Source organism: Mobula birostris, chromosome 25 (genome assembly GCF_030028105.1).
Source record: "Mobula birostris isolate sMobBir1 chromosome 25, sMobBir1.hap1, whole genome shotgun sequence".
Classification (NCBI taxonomy): Eukaryota; Metazoa; Chordata; class Chondrichthyes; order Myliobatiformes; family Myliobatidae; genus Mobula; species Mobula birostris.
Genome location: NC_092394.1, coordinates 60678853 through 60700750, shown reverse-complemented (window position 1 = coordinate 60700750; position 21898 = coordinate 60678853). Strand labels below are relative to the sequence as shown.

The 21898-nt window shown below is 40.6% G+C and overlaps 1 protein-coding gene across 3 annotated transcripts in view; it reads left to right on the top strand.

Moving 5' to 3' along the window:
* Window positions 1-21898, top strand: part of cabin1 (calcineurin binding protein 1) — a 667425-nt gene that overhangs the window by 134603 nt on the left and 510924 nt on the right. For all 3 annotated transcript variants that reach the window (XM_072243543.1, XM_072243541.1, XM_072243544.1), the window contains exon 17: window positions 9055-9205. In XM_072243543.1, the coding sequence (XP_072099644.1) occupies window positions 9055-9205 (151 nt within the window). The remainder of the gene's footprint in view (window positions 1-9054; window positions 9206-21898) is intronic.

The window sequence follows — 21898 nt, the reverse complement described above, 5'->3', positions numbered from 1 at the left end:
CAGAAATGGTCCTGATGATCCTGGAATATAAAGTTGTTTTTTAAAACATCATTTTTTCAACTCTTCTGTCTGTTTGTCTGTGTCTTGTTTTACGGCGGTTGGCATCCAGATTAATGATGCATTACCACCACATTCTGCTCCGGAATGTGCACTAGACATATAATCTAAATCCCTTCACCCAATCTCGCTCGCGTGCGCACACACCTACACACGCGCGCACACACACACAAAGCTACACTTCACCCTCCCACCTTTGACCATCCTAGTACCCTATTCCTGTTTATCCGTCATATCCTATAAAAAACCCCTGTACCCGTTAAGAACGCTAATAATACCCGGACCTGTGCTCTCTCACCCATGCCTAGCAACCCTTTTAATGTGAATTCCTGCACCCCCAACTCCCTTAGTTTAATTCTCATCATCTCTCTCTGTATCCCATACTTCCTTCAACACAGAATTTCATGTTCTACTGACTCCTCTTCCTGACATTCCTCACACAATCCTGTCTGGTGTTTCCCTATCATTTTCAATGTTTTGTTTAATGCATAGTGCCCCAGCCTTAACCTAGTCCACACAATTTCCTCTCTTCTGTTTCCATTACCTACCCTCGTACCTGCAACACTTTTTTGTATTTGATATAAATGTCTCCATTTCCCCTCCCTGTCCCATCTTTCTTGCCACATTTGGTTGACTTTTTCCCAGATTACACACTTAACCTCTGCTTTACTGATACTAATGTGAATTTCTACATTCTCTTTCTTTAATGCCCTCTTTGCCAACTCATCCACCCTCTCATTCCCCTTCACCCCTACATGTGCTGGAACCCATAGAAATTTTACCTGACGTCCCTGATTTGCAATTCTTGTGACTGACTGGAGGACTTCATAAAGTACATCTTGCCGACTGTTTGTGTGAAAAGACCTTAAACTTGCTAGAACTGGCAACTCTTTGTTCACCTGGCCTGTTTTCCTATCCCTGTACTTGTTACCTCATGTTTTTTGAAAATAATGCAGCTTACAATGTAGTGGTCTTGACATTTAATCTGTTACACAGCTCTTAAACATCAAATCTTTTTTTTAATTGAAGTTGTTAGTATCACTGTGAACCATGATCTCTGACTGTTCCCCCCACCCCTTAGAATGCTCTGCAACCATTCTCTGCCTGTTTTCACCCTGGTACCAGAAGCAAAAATTCATCCTGCATTTGTGTATACAAACACGTAATTATATTTCTGTTACCCCTCAATGTCAGTTCTCCTACCACAAGTGCCTTTGGACTCTTTCTGCTCCACCTTTATGTAGCAGAAGAACTAAAGGGTTATGGACTTGGTTCTGACTGTACTATCCAGAAGAACATTCCCCCCCCCAAAAAAAATTCTGGAGCAAGATGCACTCGGAGGCTTCCAGGACTGCATGCCTGCCTCCTTCCCTTTTCTTGATAGTCTCCTATTCCTTTGAACTGCTTCCTCAAAGACCTGCTGTCACAAGGCCAAAAATAGGAATATTTGTGCAATGCCCAATGTTCAGAACCCCACAGATAGCAGTAAAATTCACGTCACTGTACCCATTTGCCACCTAAGCACCAACCCTTAACATTCAAATGCATTAGATTAGTTTAGTTTATTGTCATAAAACCAGAGTAGAATGAAATTCCCAGCTCACATGAAGCCCTCAGAGTAAGCAGCGTACATGGTAATAATAAACAGCAAAGTGCCCAGAACGGTAGAATGCTGTAAAGGTTGTAGGGTCAGGATGGTGTACCACTGGCAAGTTCCCCACCAAATTAGACAAATTATTATCCTGACTTCAAAGTGTAATTGTTGTTCCTTCATCATTACTGAGAACCTGCAGATGATGGTGGCAATTATGTAAAACTGACTCAAAATTAAATAGACAATTAAACTCCAAACTGTTGTACATTATTTCACCCTGTTATTGACATTCCTTTTGTTCCACCTATTGTTTACCCCGACCACCTCTGTTATTTACACCGAATTGCCTCATTCTCATTGCTCAGTTCTGAATAATATGAACAGCTGGCTTATCTCTGTTGCCCTTTCCGAATAAAGGCATCACATTCAAAATTAGAACCTGTTTTAACATCATTGACATATGTTGTGAAATTTGTTGTTTTGTGGCAACAGAAAAGTGCAAGACATAAAAAAATTGCTCTGTTACAAACGAAGTAGTACAAAAGACAAGTAATAAGGTAGTGTTAATGGGTTCATGGACTGATAAGAAATCTGATGACGGAGGGAAAGAAGTTGAAAACATTGGGTGAATGCTCCTGCACCTCCTTCCTGATGGTAATAATGCGAAGAGAGCATGTCCAGGATGGTGAGAGGCCTTAATGATGGATGCTCCTTATTGAGGCACCGCCTCTTGGTAATGTTCTCGATGGCAGAGAGGGTTAGACCATAAGACGCAAAAACAGAATTAGGCCATTGGGCCCATTGAGTCTGTGGCATCATTCCATCATGGCTGATTTATTATCCATCTTGATTTCATTCTCCTGCCTTGTTCTGTAACCTTTGACATCCTTATTAATTGAGAACTTATCAACCTTCTCTTCAAATATACTAAATGACTTGGCCTTCACAGTAGTCTGTGCAATGAATTCCACAGATTCCCTAAACTCTAGCTAAAGAAAATCTTCCTCATCTCTGTTCTGGAGGGACATCCTTACACTATGAGGCCGTGCCCTCTGGTCCTAGACTCTCCTTCTCTACTCTATCCAGGCCTTTCAATATTCAATAGATTTCAATGTGATTTTCCCCGCTCTTTCTGCTAAGCTTAAGCAAGTGCAGGCCCCAAACTATCAAATGCTCTTCATACAGTAACCCTGTCATTCCTAGGATCATTCTTGCGAACATCCTCTGGACCCTCTCCAAAGCGAGCAGACTTCCTACTTCCTTAACACTATCTTCCCTTCATGCCTTTTTTTCCTGCCAATTAATTCCTCAAGGAACTCCAACTGATTTGACAGCAAGATTTCCCCTTAAGGAAACCATGATGACTTTGGCCTATTTTAACATGTGTCTCCAAGTACTCCGAAACCTCATCCTTTATGATGGACTCCAAGTTCTTACTAACCACTGAAGTCAGACTAACTGGCCTACAATTTCCTGTCTTTTGCCTCCCCTACACTTGTAATTTTCCAGTCCTCCAGAAACATGCCAGAATCTGGTGATTCTTGAAAAATCATTATTAATGTCTCTACAATCTCTTCAGCTCCCTCTTTCAGAACTCTGGTCCGAGTAACTTATGTACCTTCAGGCCTTTCAGTACGTTCTCCTTGGTAAAAACAACTACACTACCTTCTTCCCACTGACGCTCTTTGAAATTCATAGAAAGCCTACAGCACAATACAGGCCCTTTGGCCCACAAAGCTGTGCTGAACATGTCCCTACTATAGAAACTACCTAGGGTTACCTATAGCCCTCTATTTTTCTAAGCACCATGTACCTATCCAGGAGTCTCTTAAAATATCCTATCATATCTGCCTCCACCATTGTTACCGGTAGCCCATTCCACCCACTCACCACTCTCTGCGATTTTAAAAAAAAAAACAACTTACCCCTGACATCTCCTTTGTATATACTTCCATGCACGTTAAAACTGTGCATTAGCCATTTCAGCCCTGGGAAAAAGTCTCTGACTATCCACATGATCACTGCCTCTCGTGTTAGCCATTTCAGCCCTGGGAAAAAGCCTCTGACTATCCACATGATCAATGCCTCTCATCATCTTATTCACCTCTATCAGGTCACTTATCCTCCGTCGCTCCAAGGAGAAAAGGCCAAGTTCACTCAACCTGTTCTCATAAGGCATGCTCCCCAATCTAGGCAACATCCTTGTAAATCTTCTCTGCACCCTTTTTATGGTTTCCACATCCTTCCTGTAGTGAGGCGACTAGAACTGAGCACAGTGTTCCAAGCTGCAACATTACCTCTCGGCTCTTAAACTCAATCCCACGATTGATGAAGGCTCATCCACCATGTACCTTCTTAACCACAGAGTCAACCTGCTCAGCAGCTTTGAGTGTCCTATGGACTCTGACCCCAAGATCCCTCTGATCCTCCATGCTGCCAAGAGTCTTACCATTAATACTATATTCTGCCATCATATTTGACCCACCAAAATGAACCAGCTTACACTTATCTGGGTTGAACTCCATCTGCCACTTCTCAACCCAGTTTTGCATCCTATCGATGTCCTGCTGTAACCTCTGACAACTCTCCAGACTATCCACAACACCCCTAACGTTTGTGTCAGCAGCAAACATACTAACCCACCCTTCTACTTCTTTATCCAGGTCATTTATAAAAAAATCACAAAGAGGAGGGGTCCCAGAACAGATACCTGCAGAACACCACTGGTCACCGACCTTCATGCAGAATATGACCCTTCTGCAACCACTGTTTGCCTTCCATGGGCAAGCTAGTTCTGGATCCAGAAAGCAATGTCCCCTTGGATCCTGCCATGGGGTACCTTATCAAATGCCTTGCTGAAATCCATGTACACTACATCTACTACACTACCTTCATCAATATGTTTAGTCACATTCTCAAAAAATTCAATCAGGCTCGTAAGGCACGATCTGCCTTTGATAAAGCCATGCTGACTATTCATTATCATATTATGCCTCTCCAAATGTTCATAAATCCTGCCTGTCAGGATCTTTTCCATCAACTTACCAACTACTGAAGTAAGACTCATTGGTCTATAATTTCCTGGGCTATCTCTACTCCCTTCCTTGAATAAGGGAACAACATCTGCAGCCCTCCAATCCTCTGGAACCTCTCCTGTCCCCATTGATGGTGCAAAGATCTTTGCCAGAGGCTCAGCAATCTCCTCCCTCGCCTCCCACAGTAACGTACTGCTAGCATACTGCTGGTGTCTTGCACGGTGAAAACATGCAAAATATTTATTACATTCATCTGCCATTTCTTTGTCCCTCTTTATTATCTCGAGTGTCATTTTCCAGTGGTCTTATATTCGCTTTTGCCTCTCTTTTACTCTTTTTACATCTGGAAAAATATTTGGTATCATCTTTGATATTATTGGCTAGCTTACTTCATATTTCAGCAACATACACAAAATGCTGGTGGAATGCAGCAGGCCAGGCAGCATCTATAGGAAGAAGTACATTCGATGTTTCGGGCCGAGGCCTCTCGTCAGGACTAATGGAAAAAAGAGATAGTAAGAGATTTGAAAGTGGGAAGGGGAGGGGGAGACCCAAAATGATAGGAGAACATAGGAGGGGGAAGTATGAAGCCAAGAGCTGGGAAGTTGATTGGCAAAAGGGATACAAGACTGGAGAAAGGGGAGTATCATGGGACGGAAAGCCTTGGAAGAAAGAAAGGAGGAGGGGAGCACCAGAGGAAGATGGGGAACAGGCAAGGAGTTATTGTGAGAGGGAAAGAGAGAAACCCCCCCCCCCACCCAAATAAATAAATAAATAAATTAAGGATGGGGTAAGAAGGAGAAGGAAGCAATTAACGGAAGTTAGAGAACTCAATATTCATACTTCAGTTGCTTTTTAGTTGCCTTCTGTTGGCTATTAAAAGCTTCCCAATCCTCTAGCTTCCCAATAATTTTGCTTTTATGCTGTATTTGATTTCCCTTGTCAGCCATGGTTACCTCATCCTCCCTTTAGAATAGGACTACTTTGGTATTTGTCCATACTGGAGCTGACAGACTATAAGTCTCTGCATCCTGTGCATTGGAAGCTCCGCAACAGACTGATGTAGCCAGTCAGAATGGTCTCCACTGTATATCAATAGAAATATAACAAGAGTCTTTGATGACATACCAATTATTTTCAGACTCCTAATAAAGTGTAGCTGTTGTCGTGTTGAGTTCAGGATAGAACCTTTGCGGTTCTGTCACCCAGGACTTTCAATTTGCTCACTCTGTCCAGAATTGACCCTTCAGTGAAGAATGGTATATGTTCTCCCGACTTCCGGTCCTGAAGTTTTGATGCTGAATTGACGTGGGATGTGAGGTTATTCAACCGGCTGATGTATGTCAATCTTGTATGCTTCCTTATTGTCATCTGAATCTGACAACAACAGAGGTCATTGGTGAATTTATAGATGACGTTGGAGCTGTACCTTGCCACACAGTCGTGAGCGTAGAGAGAGTAGAGCAGTGGACTAATACGCATCCCTGAGTAGTTGATTTTTAGCGAGCAGGAGATGTTATTACCGATGTGCACTTATTGTGTCTGGATGAGAAAATCAAGGAACCAGTTGCAGAGAGATGTAGAGAGGCTCAGCTTTTGAACTTTGTTGATTAATAGTGAGGGGATGATAGTGATGAACACTGAGCTGTAGCCTGACATGTTTTGCTGTTGTCTAGGTGCTCCAAAGCCAATTGTTGAGTCAGTGGAGTCACTGATGGGCAAGTTGCAGCTTGTTCAAGTGCTTTTGCTCAGGCAGGAGTTAATTCTTGCCATGTCCAATTTCTCACATCACATTAGATGTGAGCACTACTGTGTGATAGTCATTGAGGTATTCACTGTTCTCCTCCTTTCTTCTGACACTTTGTCCATGGCGCAAAAGACTAAAAAATCAGTGCAGCAGTCATCCATAGCAGCCTGGAATATGTCTAATTAGGTCCTGGGGATCTGTCCACTTTTAAGCCCACTTGTATCTCGTATCTCCTAGATTTCTTCTAGAATTCCACCACCCTCCCTTTCTCAATTCTCCAACACAATGTCCTTCTTGGTAATGAATAGTTATGAGAGCTATTAATTTAAGACATCACATGCATTCTCAGACGGTCTCTCTAGACTTTTCAGAAGCTCAATGAAAGTGGCATATGGAAAGTGCCTCTGTCTGACGGTCCCACGGTTCACCTCCTCGTTCCAGAGAACTGAAGTGGTAGCATTTATTTAGTTTTATTTCATGCTCAATAATGAACCAATGGTTAAGAAAAAGAGTTCAAAATTAAAATTTATTATCAGAGTACACGCATGTCACCACATACAACCCTGATATTCTTTTTCCTGAAGGCATACTCAGCAAATCTATAGCATAGTAACTGTAAACAGGGTCAATGGAAGAGCAAGAGCATAGAAAACAACAAACTACAAATGCAAATATAAATAAACAGCAATAAATAATGAGAGCATAAAATAACAAGATAGAGTCCTTAAAGTGAGATAATTGGTGTGGGAACAGCTCAATAGGTGATGGTTGAGGGGTAGTAACTGTTGGTGTGGATCATTGGGCACTTGTGCCTGCAATCTGATGGCAGCAGCGAGAAAAGGATGCGTCCTCCCATCCATTGAGTACATCATAGGATGCTGCTTTCCTATGACAGTGTTCCAATCAATGGATGTGAGGGCTTTATCCATGATGTACTGGGCTGAATCCACTACCTCTCGTCGGATTTTCTACTCAGAGGTGTTGGTATTCCCATACCAGGCCGTAATGCAGCCAGTCAAGACTTTCCACTACACATCTGTAGAAGTTCGTCAGGGTTTTTGATGACGTGCTGAATCTCCACAGACTTCTTAGGAAGTAGAGGCGCTGTTGTGTTTTCTTTGCAATTACATTTATATAGGTCCTTTGAGATGCTGACAGTCAGGAATTTAAAGTTATTAGCCCTCTATACCTCGGGTTCTCTGATGAGTAATGGCTCTTGGACCTCTGATTTCCCTCTACTGAAGTCTACAATCAGTTCCTTGATCTTGCTGACATTGAGTGAGAGGTTGTTGTTGACGCCACTGAGCCAATTTTTCAATCTCCTTTCTGTTTGCTGATTCATCACCACTTTTGATGCGGCCCGCAGCAGTGGTGTCATCAGCAAACTTGAATATGGTATTGAAGCTGTACTTAGCTACACAGTCACAGGTGTAAAAGGGGTAGAGCAGGGGGCTAAATACACAGTCCTGTGCTGCACCTGTGCTGATGGAATTTGTGCAGGGGATGTTTTTGCTAATCCGAACTGACTGGGTCTACAAGTGAGGAAATCCAGGATCCAATAGCACAAGGAGGTATCAAGGCCCAGGTCTTAAGTTAGGAAAGAGTTTTCTAACTTAAAATTATGTTACTTTTCCTAACCAATGTAGTACTTTGTTCTTTATTCTTTCTAATTCTTAAGCGTTCTCTGCCTTTAAGTGTTTCAATGTGTACCACTGCATACACTTACTCTATAAAACTATACCCCTCTTCCCCTTCCTACCCCATCCCTAATTTATTATTTATTTATTTTTTCTTTTCTCTCTTTCCCTCTCATAATAACTCCTTGCCTGTTCTTCATCTTCCTCTGGTGCTCCCCCTTTCTTTCTTCCAAGGCCTTCCATCCCATGATACTCCCCCTTCTCCAGCCTTGTATTTCTTTTGCCAGTCAACTTCCCAGCTCTGGGCTTCATCCCTTCCCTGGCTGTCTTCTCCTGTCATTTTGGGTCTCCTCCTCCCCCTCCCACTTTCAAATCTCTTACTATCTCTTTTTTCCGTTAGTCCTGACGGAGGGTCTTGACCTGAAACGTCGACTGTACTTCTTCCTATAGATGTTCCCTGACCTGCTGCGTTCCACCAGCATTTTGTGTGTGTTGCTTGAATTTCCAGCCTCTGCAGATTTTCTCGTGTTTACCTATATTTTGTTTTTCTTTTGTAGTAGAAATTGGAAAATAAGCCTGTTCCACGAAACGTTCCATCCATGTTAATGGTCATTTCAGATTTCTTCTCAAAATTTGTTTGTCTCCTAAATGTTTATTAACCCATCAGACCCTTGGAGATGTTTAACTTCATTTAAAATTTTAAGACTTAAAGTTATTCTTGTCAACTAATTCTTTCCTGTCTTTTCACTGGTGCTTCTATTCTCTAAAATGGAACCACCCATTTCCAGCAACACACATCAAAGTTGCTGGTGAATGCAGCAGGCCAGGCAGCATCTCTAGGAAGAGGTACAGTCGATGTTTCAGGCCGAGACCCTTCGTCTGACGAAGAATTCACTGCAGAAGTGACCATGCAGTGGCATGGTGGCAGGAATGTAACACTAGAAATAATAATTATAGTCTCTATATATCTGATTACTGTTACAGATAATTGACAGCAGTATGGGGTTATCAGAAGATGCCAAAGAACCCAATGTGTCATCAGTGCTGCCTTGGATAACCTTGTACAGAATCATAAAGCATGAAGAGGATGAGTTTGACACACTCCGCCGGCAGCATTGTAAGAGCGAAGACTCCGGTTAGTATTTCTGCCTGAACTCGCTGGAGTTTAGAAGATCTCGTTGAAACCTATCGAATATTGAAAAGCCTGGATAAAGTGGATGTGGAGAGGATGTTTCCAAAAGTAGAAAAGTCTAGGACCAGAGGGCACAGCTTCAGAATGCAAGGATGTCCTTTTAGAACAGAGATGAGGAGGAATGTCTTCTGTCAGAATATAGTGAATCTGCGAAACTCATTGCCACTGATGTCTGTGGAGGTCAAATCATTAAAGAGAATGTTGATAGGTTCTTGATTAGCAGGAATATCAAAGGTTACAGCGAGAAGGCAGGGAGATGGGGTTGAGAGGGATAATAAATCAGCAAGCATGATTAGCAAAGCAATTTCAATGGGCCAAATGGTCTAAGTATGTTCCTATGCCCTTAGAGTCATAGAGAAGTACAGCACAGAAACAGGCCCTGTGGCCCATCCAGTCCATGCCAAAACCACTTAAACTGCCTACTCCCATCGACCTGCACTGGGACAGTAACCCTCCGTGTACCATCCATGTACCTATCCAAACTTCTCCTAAACATTGAAATCAAGCTCACATTGCACCACTTGTGCTGGCAGCTCACTCCACACTTTTATGACCTTCTGAGTGAAGATATTTCCCCTCATGTTATCCTTAAACTTTTCACCGTTCCCACTTAACCCTTTTTCTGTAGATACTGTGTCATTTCCTGAGTAAATAAAGATGCAAAAAATCTGTTTTAAGATCTCCCCCATCTGTTTTGGGTCCACACATGGATCACCATTCTGATCGTCCAGAGGACCAATTTTGTTCCCTGCAGTCCTTTTGCTCCTAACATATCTGCAGAATCCCTTAGGATTCTGCTTTACCTTATCTGCTCGAGTGACTTCATGCCTTCTTTTAGCCCTCCTGATTTCATTCTTAAGTGTTCTCTTGCATCTCTTGTACTTCTTCATTTGTTCCGACCTGCTAGTATCTGCAATGCACCTTTTTTTTCTCTTTACCAGGGCCTTAATATCTCTTGAAAACCACTTGTTTTCTTTTGTTATCTGTACTCAATACATTGATTTATGAAGACCAATATGCCAGTAACTTTCTTTACAACCCTATCTTTACCTTTTATTCTGACAGTTGCATACAAGCTTTGTACTCACAAAATTTCGCTTATGAAGGCCTCCCACTTACCCAGTACACCTTTCCCAGAAAAGAGGCTGTCCTGATCCACACCTGCCAGATCATTTCGGTTATTATCAAAATTGGCCTTTCTCCAATTTAGAATCTCAACCTGCAGACCAGACCTATCTTTTTGCATGTTCACTTTGAAGCTAATGCCATTGTGATCACCAGATGCAAAGTGTTCCCCTACACATACTTCTGTCACCTGCCCTGTCCCATGCCCCAATCGCAGATCCAGTATCACATATTCCTTCGTTGGGACTTTTACGTACTGATGAAGGAAACTTTCCTGAACACACTTGACAGATTTTATCCCATCTAGTACTTTCACAGGATGGGATTTGCATTCAATATGTGGAAAGCTAAAATCTTGCAGCAGTTGCGATCTCTCTACAAATTTGTTCCCCTAAATCTCTAGGACTGTTGAGTGGTCTGTAGTATAGCCCCATTAATGTTACCATACTTTTCTTATTTCTCAGTTCCACCCATAACACCTCACTAGACGAATGCTCCAGTCTGTCCTGACAGAGCATTACTGTGACATTTCCCTGACTAGTAACACCACCACTCTCTAATTCCTCCTGCTCTGACACGTCTAAAACAATGGAACCCTGGAATACTGAGCTGCCAGTACTGTCCCTCCTGCAACCAAGTCTCACTAACGGCTACAATATCATAATTCCAGGTTTTAATCCATGCTCTGGGTTTCTACCTTTCTACCTTTCCTATGATACTTTTTGCATTGAAATATACTGTATGGAGCTCAGGACACTAGTTGTACCATGCTCAACCTTTTGATTCCTGACTTTGTCTGAGGTCTTACCAACATCCGTGATCTTATCTTCTAAATCAAGTACACTTTGTAGGGTTTAGGCATGCTAGTAATTTCATTTGTTTTGCTGTTTATGCATAAATTGTGGGGCAGTTTCCTAATATTGACCTGTATTTCTACATTGCTGATTGTAATCAGACAAATTTGAAGTGCTGCAAGTGATGGGAAAGTGCCATGCAGGTTTGTATGTAATGATCGTGCAGTTGGTTTATTACTGTTTCATGTATCGGGGTACAGTAGAAAAACTTTGTTTTGCTACATCAGCACATGAAGTAGGACAAGGCAAAAGCAGAATAAAGTGTTACAGCTACAGGGAAGGTGCCATGCAGGCAGATAATAAGGTGCAAGGCTCTGATAAGATAGATTGTGAAGTCAAAAGCCCATCCTATCATAGAAGAGGTGCATTCAATAGTTTAATGACAGTGGGAGAGAAGTTATCCTTGAGCCTGCTGGTATGTGGTTTCAGGCTTTTGTACCTTCTGCCCAATGGGAGGGTGGTGAGAAGGGATAATATCTAGTGTGAGTGGGGTCTTTGATTATGCTGGCTTCTTCACTGAGGCAGTGAAGAGAGTAGGCAGAGTCCATGTACAGGGGCTTGATTTTTTTGATGTGTTGAGCTGTGCCCACAGCTCTAGTGTTTCTTGTGGTCATGGGCAGATCAGTCACCGTAACAAACACTGATGATTCTAGGTCGGGTGAGTCTGCCTCTAAAAGTTGGTGAGGATCAATGGCCATACCAAATTTCCTGAGCCTCTTGACGAAGTAGATGTGCTGGTGAGCTTTCTTGGCCTTTGTGTCTGTAGTTGGACCAGAATAAGCTGTTGTTGATGTTTATACCTAGGAACTTGAAGCTGTTATCTATCACTCAACATCATTACTGCAAACAGAAGCATGTGTACCATCTCTCCTCCTGAAGTCAATGACCAGCTGTTATGTTTTACTGACATTAAAGAAAGGGTTATTGTCTTCACATCATGTAAATAGGCTCCCCCTCTCTCACTCCAACTTGTTCTGTGGTGTTGTAATCTACAAACCTATAAATGGAGGTTGAGTAGAACCTGGCCATGTTGGCTTGCCCTATTTCACTAAATCCACTGTTGCACACTTTAGAACATAGAACATAGGGGAGACTTCCGGTAGAGCTCATGGAGTGAAGTCATGCTCTTGACCTCTGAGTTTTCCTTCTTATGATCAGCTATATTTTAATTAACCATTAAGGCATCGACTAAATTGGGCTCTTTGATAATCGGATGCTTTTAAGGTCTGCTATGTCTAAGAATGGAAAAAACGGGAAGGACGGCAAATCTCCGGTTAGACCGAAAGGTACCGATTTTCCTCCGACTGAACCACCGGTGACTTTGAAAGCTATATCGGATCTAATTCAAAGGGAAATTTCAACCTCTATTACGGAGCTGATTCGTGCGGAAATTTCAATTAATTTCCAGAAAATTGCCGATTCAATCGATAGGATACAAACATCTATTACGGAACATCAGTCGGCTATATCTGATCTTCAAAAATCCACGCAACAAAATGAACTCAAGATGGAGAAAATCGAAGAAACAATTAATGTAATGAAGAAGAAACTTGACTTTCTGACCTTTAAAAACTCTGACTTAGAATCCAGAATGCGACGGCAGAATCTTCGAATGATCGGGGTGCGTGAAGCTGTGGAATCTGATAACCCTATGAAGTATTTTTCTCAACTTTTAAAAGATGCATTTCCTACTGTATTTCCTGACCAACCACCGTTACTGGATCGTGTTCACAGAGTTCCATCATACTTGTCTAAGTCAGATAAACCTCGACATGTTATCTTATGTTTTCATTACTTTCAAGACAAGGAGAAACTGTTTCGTTTCGTTCGATCTAAAGGTTACATTGATTTTTTGGATCTTAAGTTCCGATTCGTGGAGGATTTCAGCAGACCAATTCGGGATCAGCGGGTTCGTTACAGATCTGTGATGTCGGAACTCTACAAGATGGATTTAAAACCAGTGCTGCTTTACCCAGCACGTCTAAGGATTCGTACGTTGGATGGAGCCCTCCGTTTTTTTGAATCTCCATCGGATGCCCAGAGTTATCTGGATCAATTTTCACCTTCAACATCTTAATCGTAATTTTTAACTATCTCCGTTTGATCAGAGGTTGTGAATTTGTCGGCCTTAATTTTTTTTTTGCCTTATATGGGCAGAAAAGTTTATTTTTGATTAATTAATATGGTTGCTAAACTTTCTTTCTATCTGCGTCATTCCTTTCTTTTTCCCAGGGGATTCTGGGTGGTTATTCCCTCACCGTCATTCTACGTATTTCCTTTGAGGCCTTAAATTTTGTAGTTTTTAAATCTTTTTTTTGTAGGCTCTCATAACTAGTTTATGTTAATAATTTCATTTCTTTTTTTGTTTATTCATAGGGTCTGGGGTTTGTTGCGGTTTTTTTATATTTTCTGGCTTTTTCTCTGTTATATTAAGTGTTTATTTTAATTGATTTACTTTTTTTATTCTTTTACTGTTTTATAACTAGCTGATCTTTTTTATATTTACACTTTTTTTTAGGGAGTGTATACCGGAAGTCATGGGGGTAGTTTTAGTGCTTGCTTCTTTCTGGCTGGTCTGTGTTAGATTTAGCTTTGGGGTTATGGGGTGGGGGGTGGTAGGAGGGGCTTCACGTTTTAGTTTCTTTCTTCTTGGGCTATGTACATTATTGAAGTATTGGTTGCGTTCTCCTTCCCGGTATCTCTTATTTGTTCTGTTCCCTTTCCGGGTTCGTGGGTCGAGCCTATCGTCAATCCTCCTTGTTGCGGGTTGACTTTAGGGTTTATGGAGTCTATTATTAATTTTGTCTCCTGGAATACTAATGGTCTTAATCATCCTATTAAAAGGAAAGAAGTTTTTAAAGTGTTCCGGAGACTTAAAGCACAAATTTTATTTTTATAAGAGACCCATGTGCGGAGGGGGGGCAGACTATGTTTTTTTAAATTCTGGAAGGAATAACAGTTTCATTCGAACTCTAACGCTATGATTCGAGGCGTCTCTATTTTTATAGACTCCTCAGTTACTTTTATACAACATGATATTATTTCTGATCCGAATGGTAGATTTCTACTGGTTAGTGGTCTACTATTTAATAAAAAGGTAGTTTTGGTTAATGTTTATGCTCCCAATATGGACTGTCCGGAATTTTATAAATCATTATTCAATCAGTTCCCAAATTTGAATGAGTTTTCATTGATCTGGGGCGGAGATCTTAATACCTGTTTATCTTCAGCTTTGGACCGTTCGGCTCCTCTACGGACCTTACCTAATAAATCTGCAACTTTGATTAATTCATTCCTCTCTGATTCTGGGTCGATGGACATTTGGCGTTCTTTGCGTCCTCAGGAAAAAATTTTTCTTTTTTTTCACATGTTCACCATTCCTATTCAAGAATTGATTATTTCTTTATTGACGCTTGTCTTATTTCTTCAGTGATTAAATGTGATTATGACTCTATAAACCATTTCGGATCATGCCCCACTTAAGCTTTCTATCAAAATTCAGGCCAATACACAAAATAATAGACAATGGCATTTTAATTCGCTGTTGCTTCAGGACTCGGACTTTGTTAATTTTATCAATGAACAGATTGATCTTTTTTTTACAATTAACTATACAGAGGATATTTCTGTGAACATTCTTTGGGATACTTTTAAAGGTTATATTCATGGTCAGATTATTTCGTATTCTGCTGCTTTGAGGAAGAAGCTGAAGCAAGAGGAGTTGGTAATTGTGGACAAGATTAAGGAAATTGATAAGAAATATGTTACAGCTCCCTCTGAGGAGTTATATAAACAAAGAACTGAACTTCAAATGGAACACAGTTTATTACTTTCGTCCTCGATTGTAAACCAATTAAAGAAAACAAGAAGTGAATTTTATGTACACAGTGACAAAATTGGCAAACTGTTGGCTAACCAATTGAAGTCTAATTATGCTAAATCTCAAATTAATCAGATTTATAATCAAAATGACCGACTGATACTTGATCATACGGGGATTAATCAAACCTTCTTTGATTTTTATTCTTCCTTATATCAATCAGAGTCTCCTCGAGACTCTAAATATATGAATGATTTTTTAGGTAACCTAGACTTCCCTGAGATTTCACAGGATATGTCTTCTATGCTAGATACTCCCATTACCACTGATGAGATTAAGAATGCTATTTCCTCTATGAACTTGGGGAAAGCTCCTGGCCCTGATGGGTTTACCATAGAATTTTATAAATGTTTTGCACCTTCATTAATCCCTTGGTTCTGTAGGGTTTTCGAGGCTTCATTAAAACTTGGTAAACTTCCCGAATCTTTCAATAGAGCGTCAATCTCTCTAATATTACAGAAGGATAAAGATCCTGCTCAATGTGCATCTTATAGACCAATATCTTTATTAAATGTTGATTCTAAAATTTTTTCTAAGTTATTAGCAAACAGATTAGAAAAAGTACTTCCTTTTATTATTTCGGAAGACCAAATGGGTTTTATTAAAGGTCGTTACTCTTTTTATAACATTCGCACACTGTTAAATATTGTTTATACCCCCTCACAAAATGTTCCTGAGTGTGTTATCTCTTTAGATGCTGAGAAAGCTTTTGATAGAGTAGAATGGCCATACTTATTTAAGGTGCTTGAAATGTTTAATTTTAGCTCGAAATTTATATCCTGGATCAAACTGTTATATCATTCTCCTGTGGCCTCGGTCTGTACTAACTCTCTAAGCTCACCTTTTTTCCCTCTTTTTCGAGGCACTCGACAAGGTTGTCCTCTTAGTCCTTTATTATTTGATATTGCATTAGAACCTCTTGCAATTGCTATTCGAGAATCTCCAAATATTACTGGGATAACTCGGGGCTTAAAGTCCCATAAAATATCACTCTATGCTGATGACTTACTTTCATATATTTCTAATCCTCAAAAATCCATCCCTGCTGTTTTAGAGTTATCAGCACAATTTAGTCTCTTTTCAGGTTATAAATTAAATCTTAGTAAGAGTGAACTTTTCCCGATTAATAAACAACTTCCCTTATATCATAACTTTCCGTTTAAATTGATTAATAATTATTTTTCATATCTTGGGATTAAAATTACTTGTAAATACAAAGATTTATTTAAGATTAACTTTTTACCCTTAATTGACCATATTATTCAACTTTCATCTAAATGGTTTCCTTTATATTTAACTTTGATTGGTCGTATTAATGCAGTTAAGATGTTTTTTCTGCCAAAATTTCTATATATATTTCAGGCATTACCGATTTTTGTTCCAAAATCTTTTTTTGATAAAGTTGACTCAAAAATTTCTTCATTTATTTGGCAAAATAAAAACCCGAGACTGGGTAAAATACATTTACAGAAAGCTAAGAGAGATGGAGGTTTAGCATTACCTAACTTTAGATTCTATTATTGGGCAATTAATATTCGACATATGAAATTTTGGTTACTTGACCAGGATATACTATCCATTCCTAAATGGGTAGCATTGGAATTACAATCTGTTCCGGGCTATACACTTGGCTCTATTTTAGGTTCCTCTCTTCCTTTTGATTTGAAACGCCTCAAACAGGTATCTAACCCGATAGTTAAATATACCTTACGTATTTGGTTTCAATTCAGAAAATTTTTTGATCTTAACCAATTTGGGCTAGCGATTCCTATTTTAGGTAACATATTTTTTCCTCCCTCTTTTACGGATCGTGCTTTTCAAATTTGGAAGACTAAGGGTATTTCACGGTTTTTGGATTTATTTTTAGATGGTTCCCTTATGTCTTTTGAACAATTATCTAATAAATATAATTTATCAAGAATACATTTTTTTAGATATCTACAAGTTAGAAATTTCCTAAGTACTATACTTTCTTCTTTTCCAATGCTTACTCCTACATACATTTTAGATACTATAATTAACCTTAATCCATGTCAGAAAGGTGCATCGGCTATGATTTATAATATTATTATGAAACTTAGGAAAGCTCCATTTGATAAGATTAGGGTAGATTGGGAACAGGAATTGGGTTCTATCATTTCCGTGGATGACTGAGGGCAGATTTTACATTTAGTCAATACTTCCTCTATCTGTGCTAAACATTCCCTAATTCAATTTAAAGTTGTTCATAGAGCACATATGTCCAAAGATAAATTAGCTCGCTTTTATTCTCATATTAATCCTTTTTGTGATAGATGTCCGGGGCAGATAGCCTCTTTAACTCATATGTTTTGGTCTTGTCCTACTCTGGAAACTTTTTGGAGACACATTTTTAATATTATCTCAAAGGTATTGAATATAGATATCTCTCCTCATCCTATTACTGCTATCTTTGGACTACCTAAAATTTCCAGTAATCTTTCTCCTTCAGCCCGTAGAATGATTGCATTTCTTACTTTAATGGCGAAAAGATGTATCTTACAACATTGGAAAGAGCTTAATGCTCCAACCACCTTTTTTTGGTTTTCTCAGAGGATATTATGCTTGAATTTGGAGAAAATTAGAAGCAATCTTTATGATTCCTCACTTAAGTTTGAACAGACCTGGAGATCTTTTATTCAATATTTTCATTTAATGTAATTTTTTTTTCTTCTCTTTTTTGCTCCATATTTATATACCCTTCTTGTTTTTTTTTTACTGTTTTTAATGGAGGTCGGGTTTGAGGACGTGATTTTAAGTTCTTTAACTCTACTTGGTTCCAAGTTAGCCCTTTGCTTTGCTTTGCTTTTAGTTAGTTGCACGGTGGGTTTTTTTTGGGTTTTTTTTTTCCTTTTCTCTATTGATATATATATATATATATATAAAAATTAATATACTGTTATGTTACCTTAGTATGTTATGTTTAAATTACATTGTTTGTATCACTTTTTTTATTGTATTAATATCTTCTGTAATTTTATTATACTCTAACAGTGTATTAGTGCGTATATGGCTTACCTTTTTGTATACTTATTCAATAAAAAGATTTAAAAAGAGAAAAAAAGAACATAGAACATAGAACTTTACAACACATTACGGGCTCTTCGGCTCACAATGTTGTGCCGAACATGTAACCTGCTCTAGAGACTGCCTAGGATTTCCCTAAGGCATAGCCCTGTATTTTTCTAAGCTCCATGTACCTATCTAAGAGTCTCTTAAAAGATTCTATTGTATCTGTTTCCTCCACCGCTGCTGGCAGTGCATTCCACGCACCTACCACTCTGTGTGGAAAAACTTACCTCTGACATTCCCCTTGTAACTACTTCCAAGCACCTTAAAATTATACTCCCTTGTGTTAGCCATTTCAGCCCTGGGAAAAAGCCTCTGGCTATCCACACGATTGATGACTCTCATCATCTTACCTCTCATCCTCCGTCGCTCCAAGGAGAAAAGGCCAAGTTTACTCAACCTATTCTCATGCTCCCTAATCCAGGCAACATCCTTGTAAATCTCCTCTGCACCCTTTCTATGGTTTCCACATCCTTCCTGTAGTGAGGAGACCAGAACTGAGCACAGTATTCCAAGTGGGGTCTGATCAGGGTCCTATATAGCTGTAACAGCTGTAACTTTTGAACTCAATACCATGGTTGATGAATGCCAATGCACCATACGCCTTCTTAACAACACAGTCAACCTGCATAGCAGCTTTGAGTGTCCTATCAGCAGAGACTCCCAAGATCTCTCAGATCCTCCACACTGCCAAAAGTCTTGCCATTTATATTATATTCTGTCTTCAAATTTGACCTACCAAAATGAACCACTTCACACTTATCTGGGTTGAAGTCCATCTGCCACTTCTCAGCCCAGTTCTGCATCCTATCGATGTCCTGCTGTAACCTCTGACAACTCTCCAGACTATCCACAACACCCCTAACCTTTGTGTCAGCAGCAAACATACTAACCCACCCTTCTACTTCTTTATCCAGGTCATTTATAAAAAAATCACAAAGAGGAGGGGTCCCAGAACAGATACCTGCAGAACACCACTGGTCACCGACCTCCATGCAGAACATGGTCCATCTAAAAGCCCCCCTTTGCCTGCTGTGGGCAAGCCAATTCTGGATCCACAAAGCAAGGTCTCCTTGGATCCCGTGCCTCCTTACTTTCTGAATGAGCCTTGCATGGGGAACCTTATCAAATGCCTTACTGAAATCCACATGCAGTGCTCTATCTTCATCAATGTGTTTTGTTACATCCTCAAAGAATTCGATCAGGTTCGTAAGGCACATCCTGCCCTTGACAAAGCCATGCTGACTATCCCTAATCAGATTATGTCTCTCCAAGTGCTCATAAATCCCACTTCTCAGGATTTTCTCGGAACAGCTAGGCCACCACTGAAGTCAGACTCACTGGTCTATAATTTCCTGGGCTATTACTATTCCCTTTCTTGAACAAGGAAACAGCATTTGCAACCCTCCAATCCTCCGGTACTTCTCTCGTCCCTATTGATGATGCAGAGATCATGTCTATATGCTCAAGCGTTTCAGTTCACTGTAAGTCATCCCCACAATTGTCAAGGTCTTTTTCCCTGATGAATACTGAAGCAAAGTATTCATTAAGTATCTCTGGTACTTCCTCTGACTCCATGCACACATTTCCATTATCGTACCTGATTGGTCCTATTCTCACACGGCTCATCCTCTTGCTCTTCACATACTTGTAGAGTGCCTTGGGGTTTTCTTTACTTCTGCTCAGCAAGGCCTTCTCATGGCTTCTTCTAGCTCTCCTAATTCCATTCTTAAGCTCCTTCCTAGAAACCTTGTAATTTTCTAGAGCTCTAACAGTACCTAGTTTCTTGAACCTTTCGTAAGCTTTTCGTTTCTTCTTAACTAGGTTTTCAACATACTTCTTACACCATGGATCTTTAACTCTACCATCCTTTCCCGGCCTCAATGGAACATTCCTATGCAGAACTCCACGCAAGTGTTCCCTGAACATTTGCCACTTTTCTGCCATGCATTTCCCTGAGAACATCTACTCCCAAGTTCCTGCCTAGTAGCATCATATTTCCCCCTACCCCAATTAAATGTTTTCCCAAATTGTTACCTCCTATCCCTCTCCAGTGCTATCGTGAAGGAGATAGAGTTGTGGTTACTACCTCCAAAATGCTGTCCCACTGAGAGATCTGACACCTGGCCAGGTTCATTTCCCAATACCAGATCAAGTACAGCCTCTCCTCTAGTTGGCTTATCTACATATTGCATCAGGAAACCTTTCTGAACACACTCAAAAAATTCCATCTTGTCTAACCCCTTGATGTAGGGAGATGCCAATCAATATTAGGAAAGTTAAAATCTCCCATCACAATAACTATTATTATTGCACCATTCCAGAATCTGCCTCCCTATCTGCTCTTTGATATCCCTGTTACTATTGGGGGGGGGGGGGCGGGGAAGAGTCTATAAAAACACCCAGTGGAGTTGCTTATTGCCCCTTTCCTGATTCTGACTTCCACCCACACTGACTCAGTAGACCATTCCTCCATGACTTCCTCTTTTTCTGCAGTGTCGCGTGGCACAGGCAGTAATTCGGAGGTTACTACCCTTGAGGTCCTGCTTCTCAGCTTCCTTCCTCACTCCCTGTGTTCTGCTTTCAGGACCTCCACCCTTTTTCCACCTGTGTAGTTGCTACCAATATGTACCTCCCATTTCAGGATATTGTGGATGTGCTCAGAAACCTCATGAACTCTGGCACCTGGTACTATCCTTGTTTCTTTTTCGCGTCCATGGAATCGTCCATCTGTCCGCCTAACTAGAGAGTCTCCTATTACGCTGCCCTCCTCTTCCGTTCCCTACCCTTCTGACCCACAGGGCCAGACTCAGTTTCAGAAGCACAGCCATTTTTGCTTCCCGCAGGTCGGTTCCCCCCACCCCAACAGCACTCAAAATGGAGCCACTTACTGTTCAGGGGGACGGTCAAATCAGGTGCTCTCCACTATCTGATGTACTCCCTTCCCTCTCCTGACGGTCACCCACTTATCTGTCTCCTGTAGCTCCTGTCTGTCACCTCCTCTTTCTTCCTAACAAACCGAAGATCATCGAGTTGCAACTCCAGTTCCCTAACTTGGTCTCTAAAGAGCTGCATCTCAATACACCTGGCGCAGATGTGGCCATCAAGGAGGCTGGAAGTGTCCTGGACATCCCACATCAGACACCCAGAATAGAAAACTGGCCTCGTAGTCATACCCACTACTCTAATGTGCTGAACCCCACAAACACTCCTGTTTTTGAGCTCTTCCCCCTGACCTGTGCGAAGCTCTCTGTGTTCGAATCAATTGGTCTGCCGCTCATGTGCCGAGCCCTGCAAAATGCTCCTTTTTTAAACTTTTCTCTCAGACCTGTGCAAAGCTTTCTCTCTCTTTGAATCGGTCCGCCGCTAATGCCTTTGTTGACCTTCTAGCTCCTGAGTCTCTGCACAATTGCATGTCTTAATTTGCTTCCTTACCTCTGAGAATCATCCTTTCCTGTATTAACTTGCTTGCAACAATGATGTGATTATTTTTGGATATTCTTACATGATTAGACTATTTTCCTCATGTAATTGGGTCACAACTCTGTCACAAACAGGTTCACTTGCGTAGAAATTAGAATCATCCATGTTTTAGAAAGTAGAACATAGAACTGTGTAGCACAGGAACAACCCGTTCTGTCCACAATGTCTGTGCTGTGCACGAAGACGGATCAAAAGTGATGAGCTATT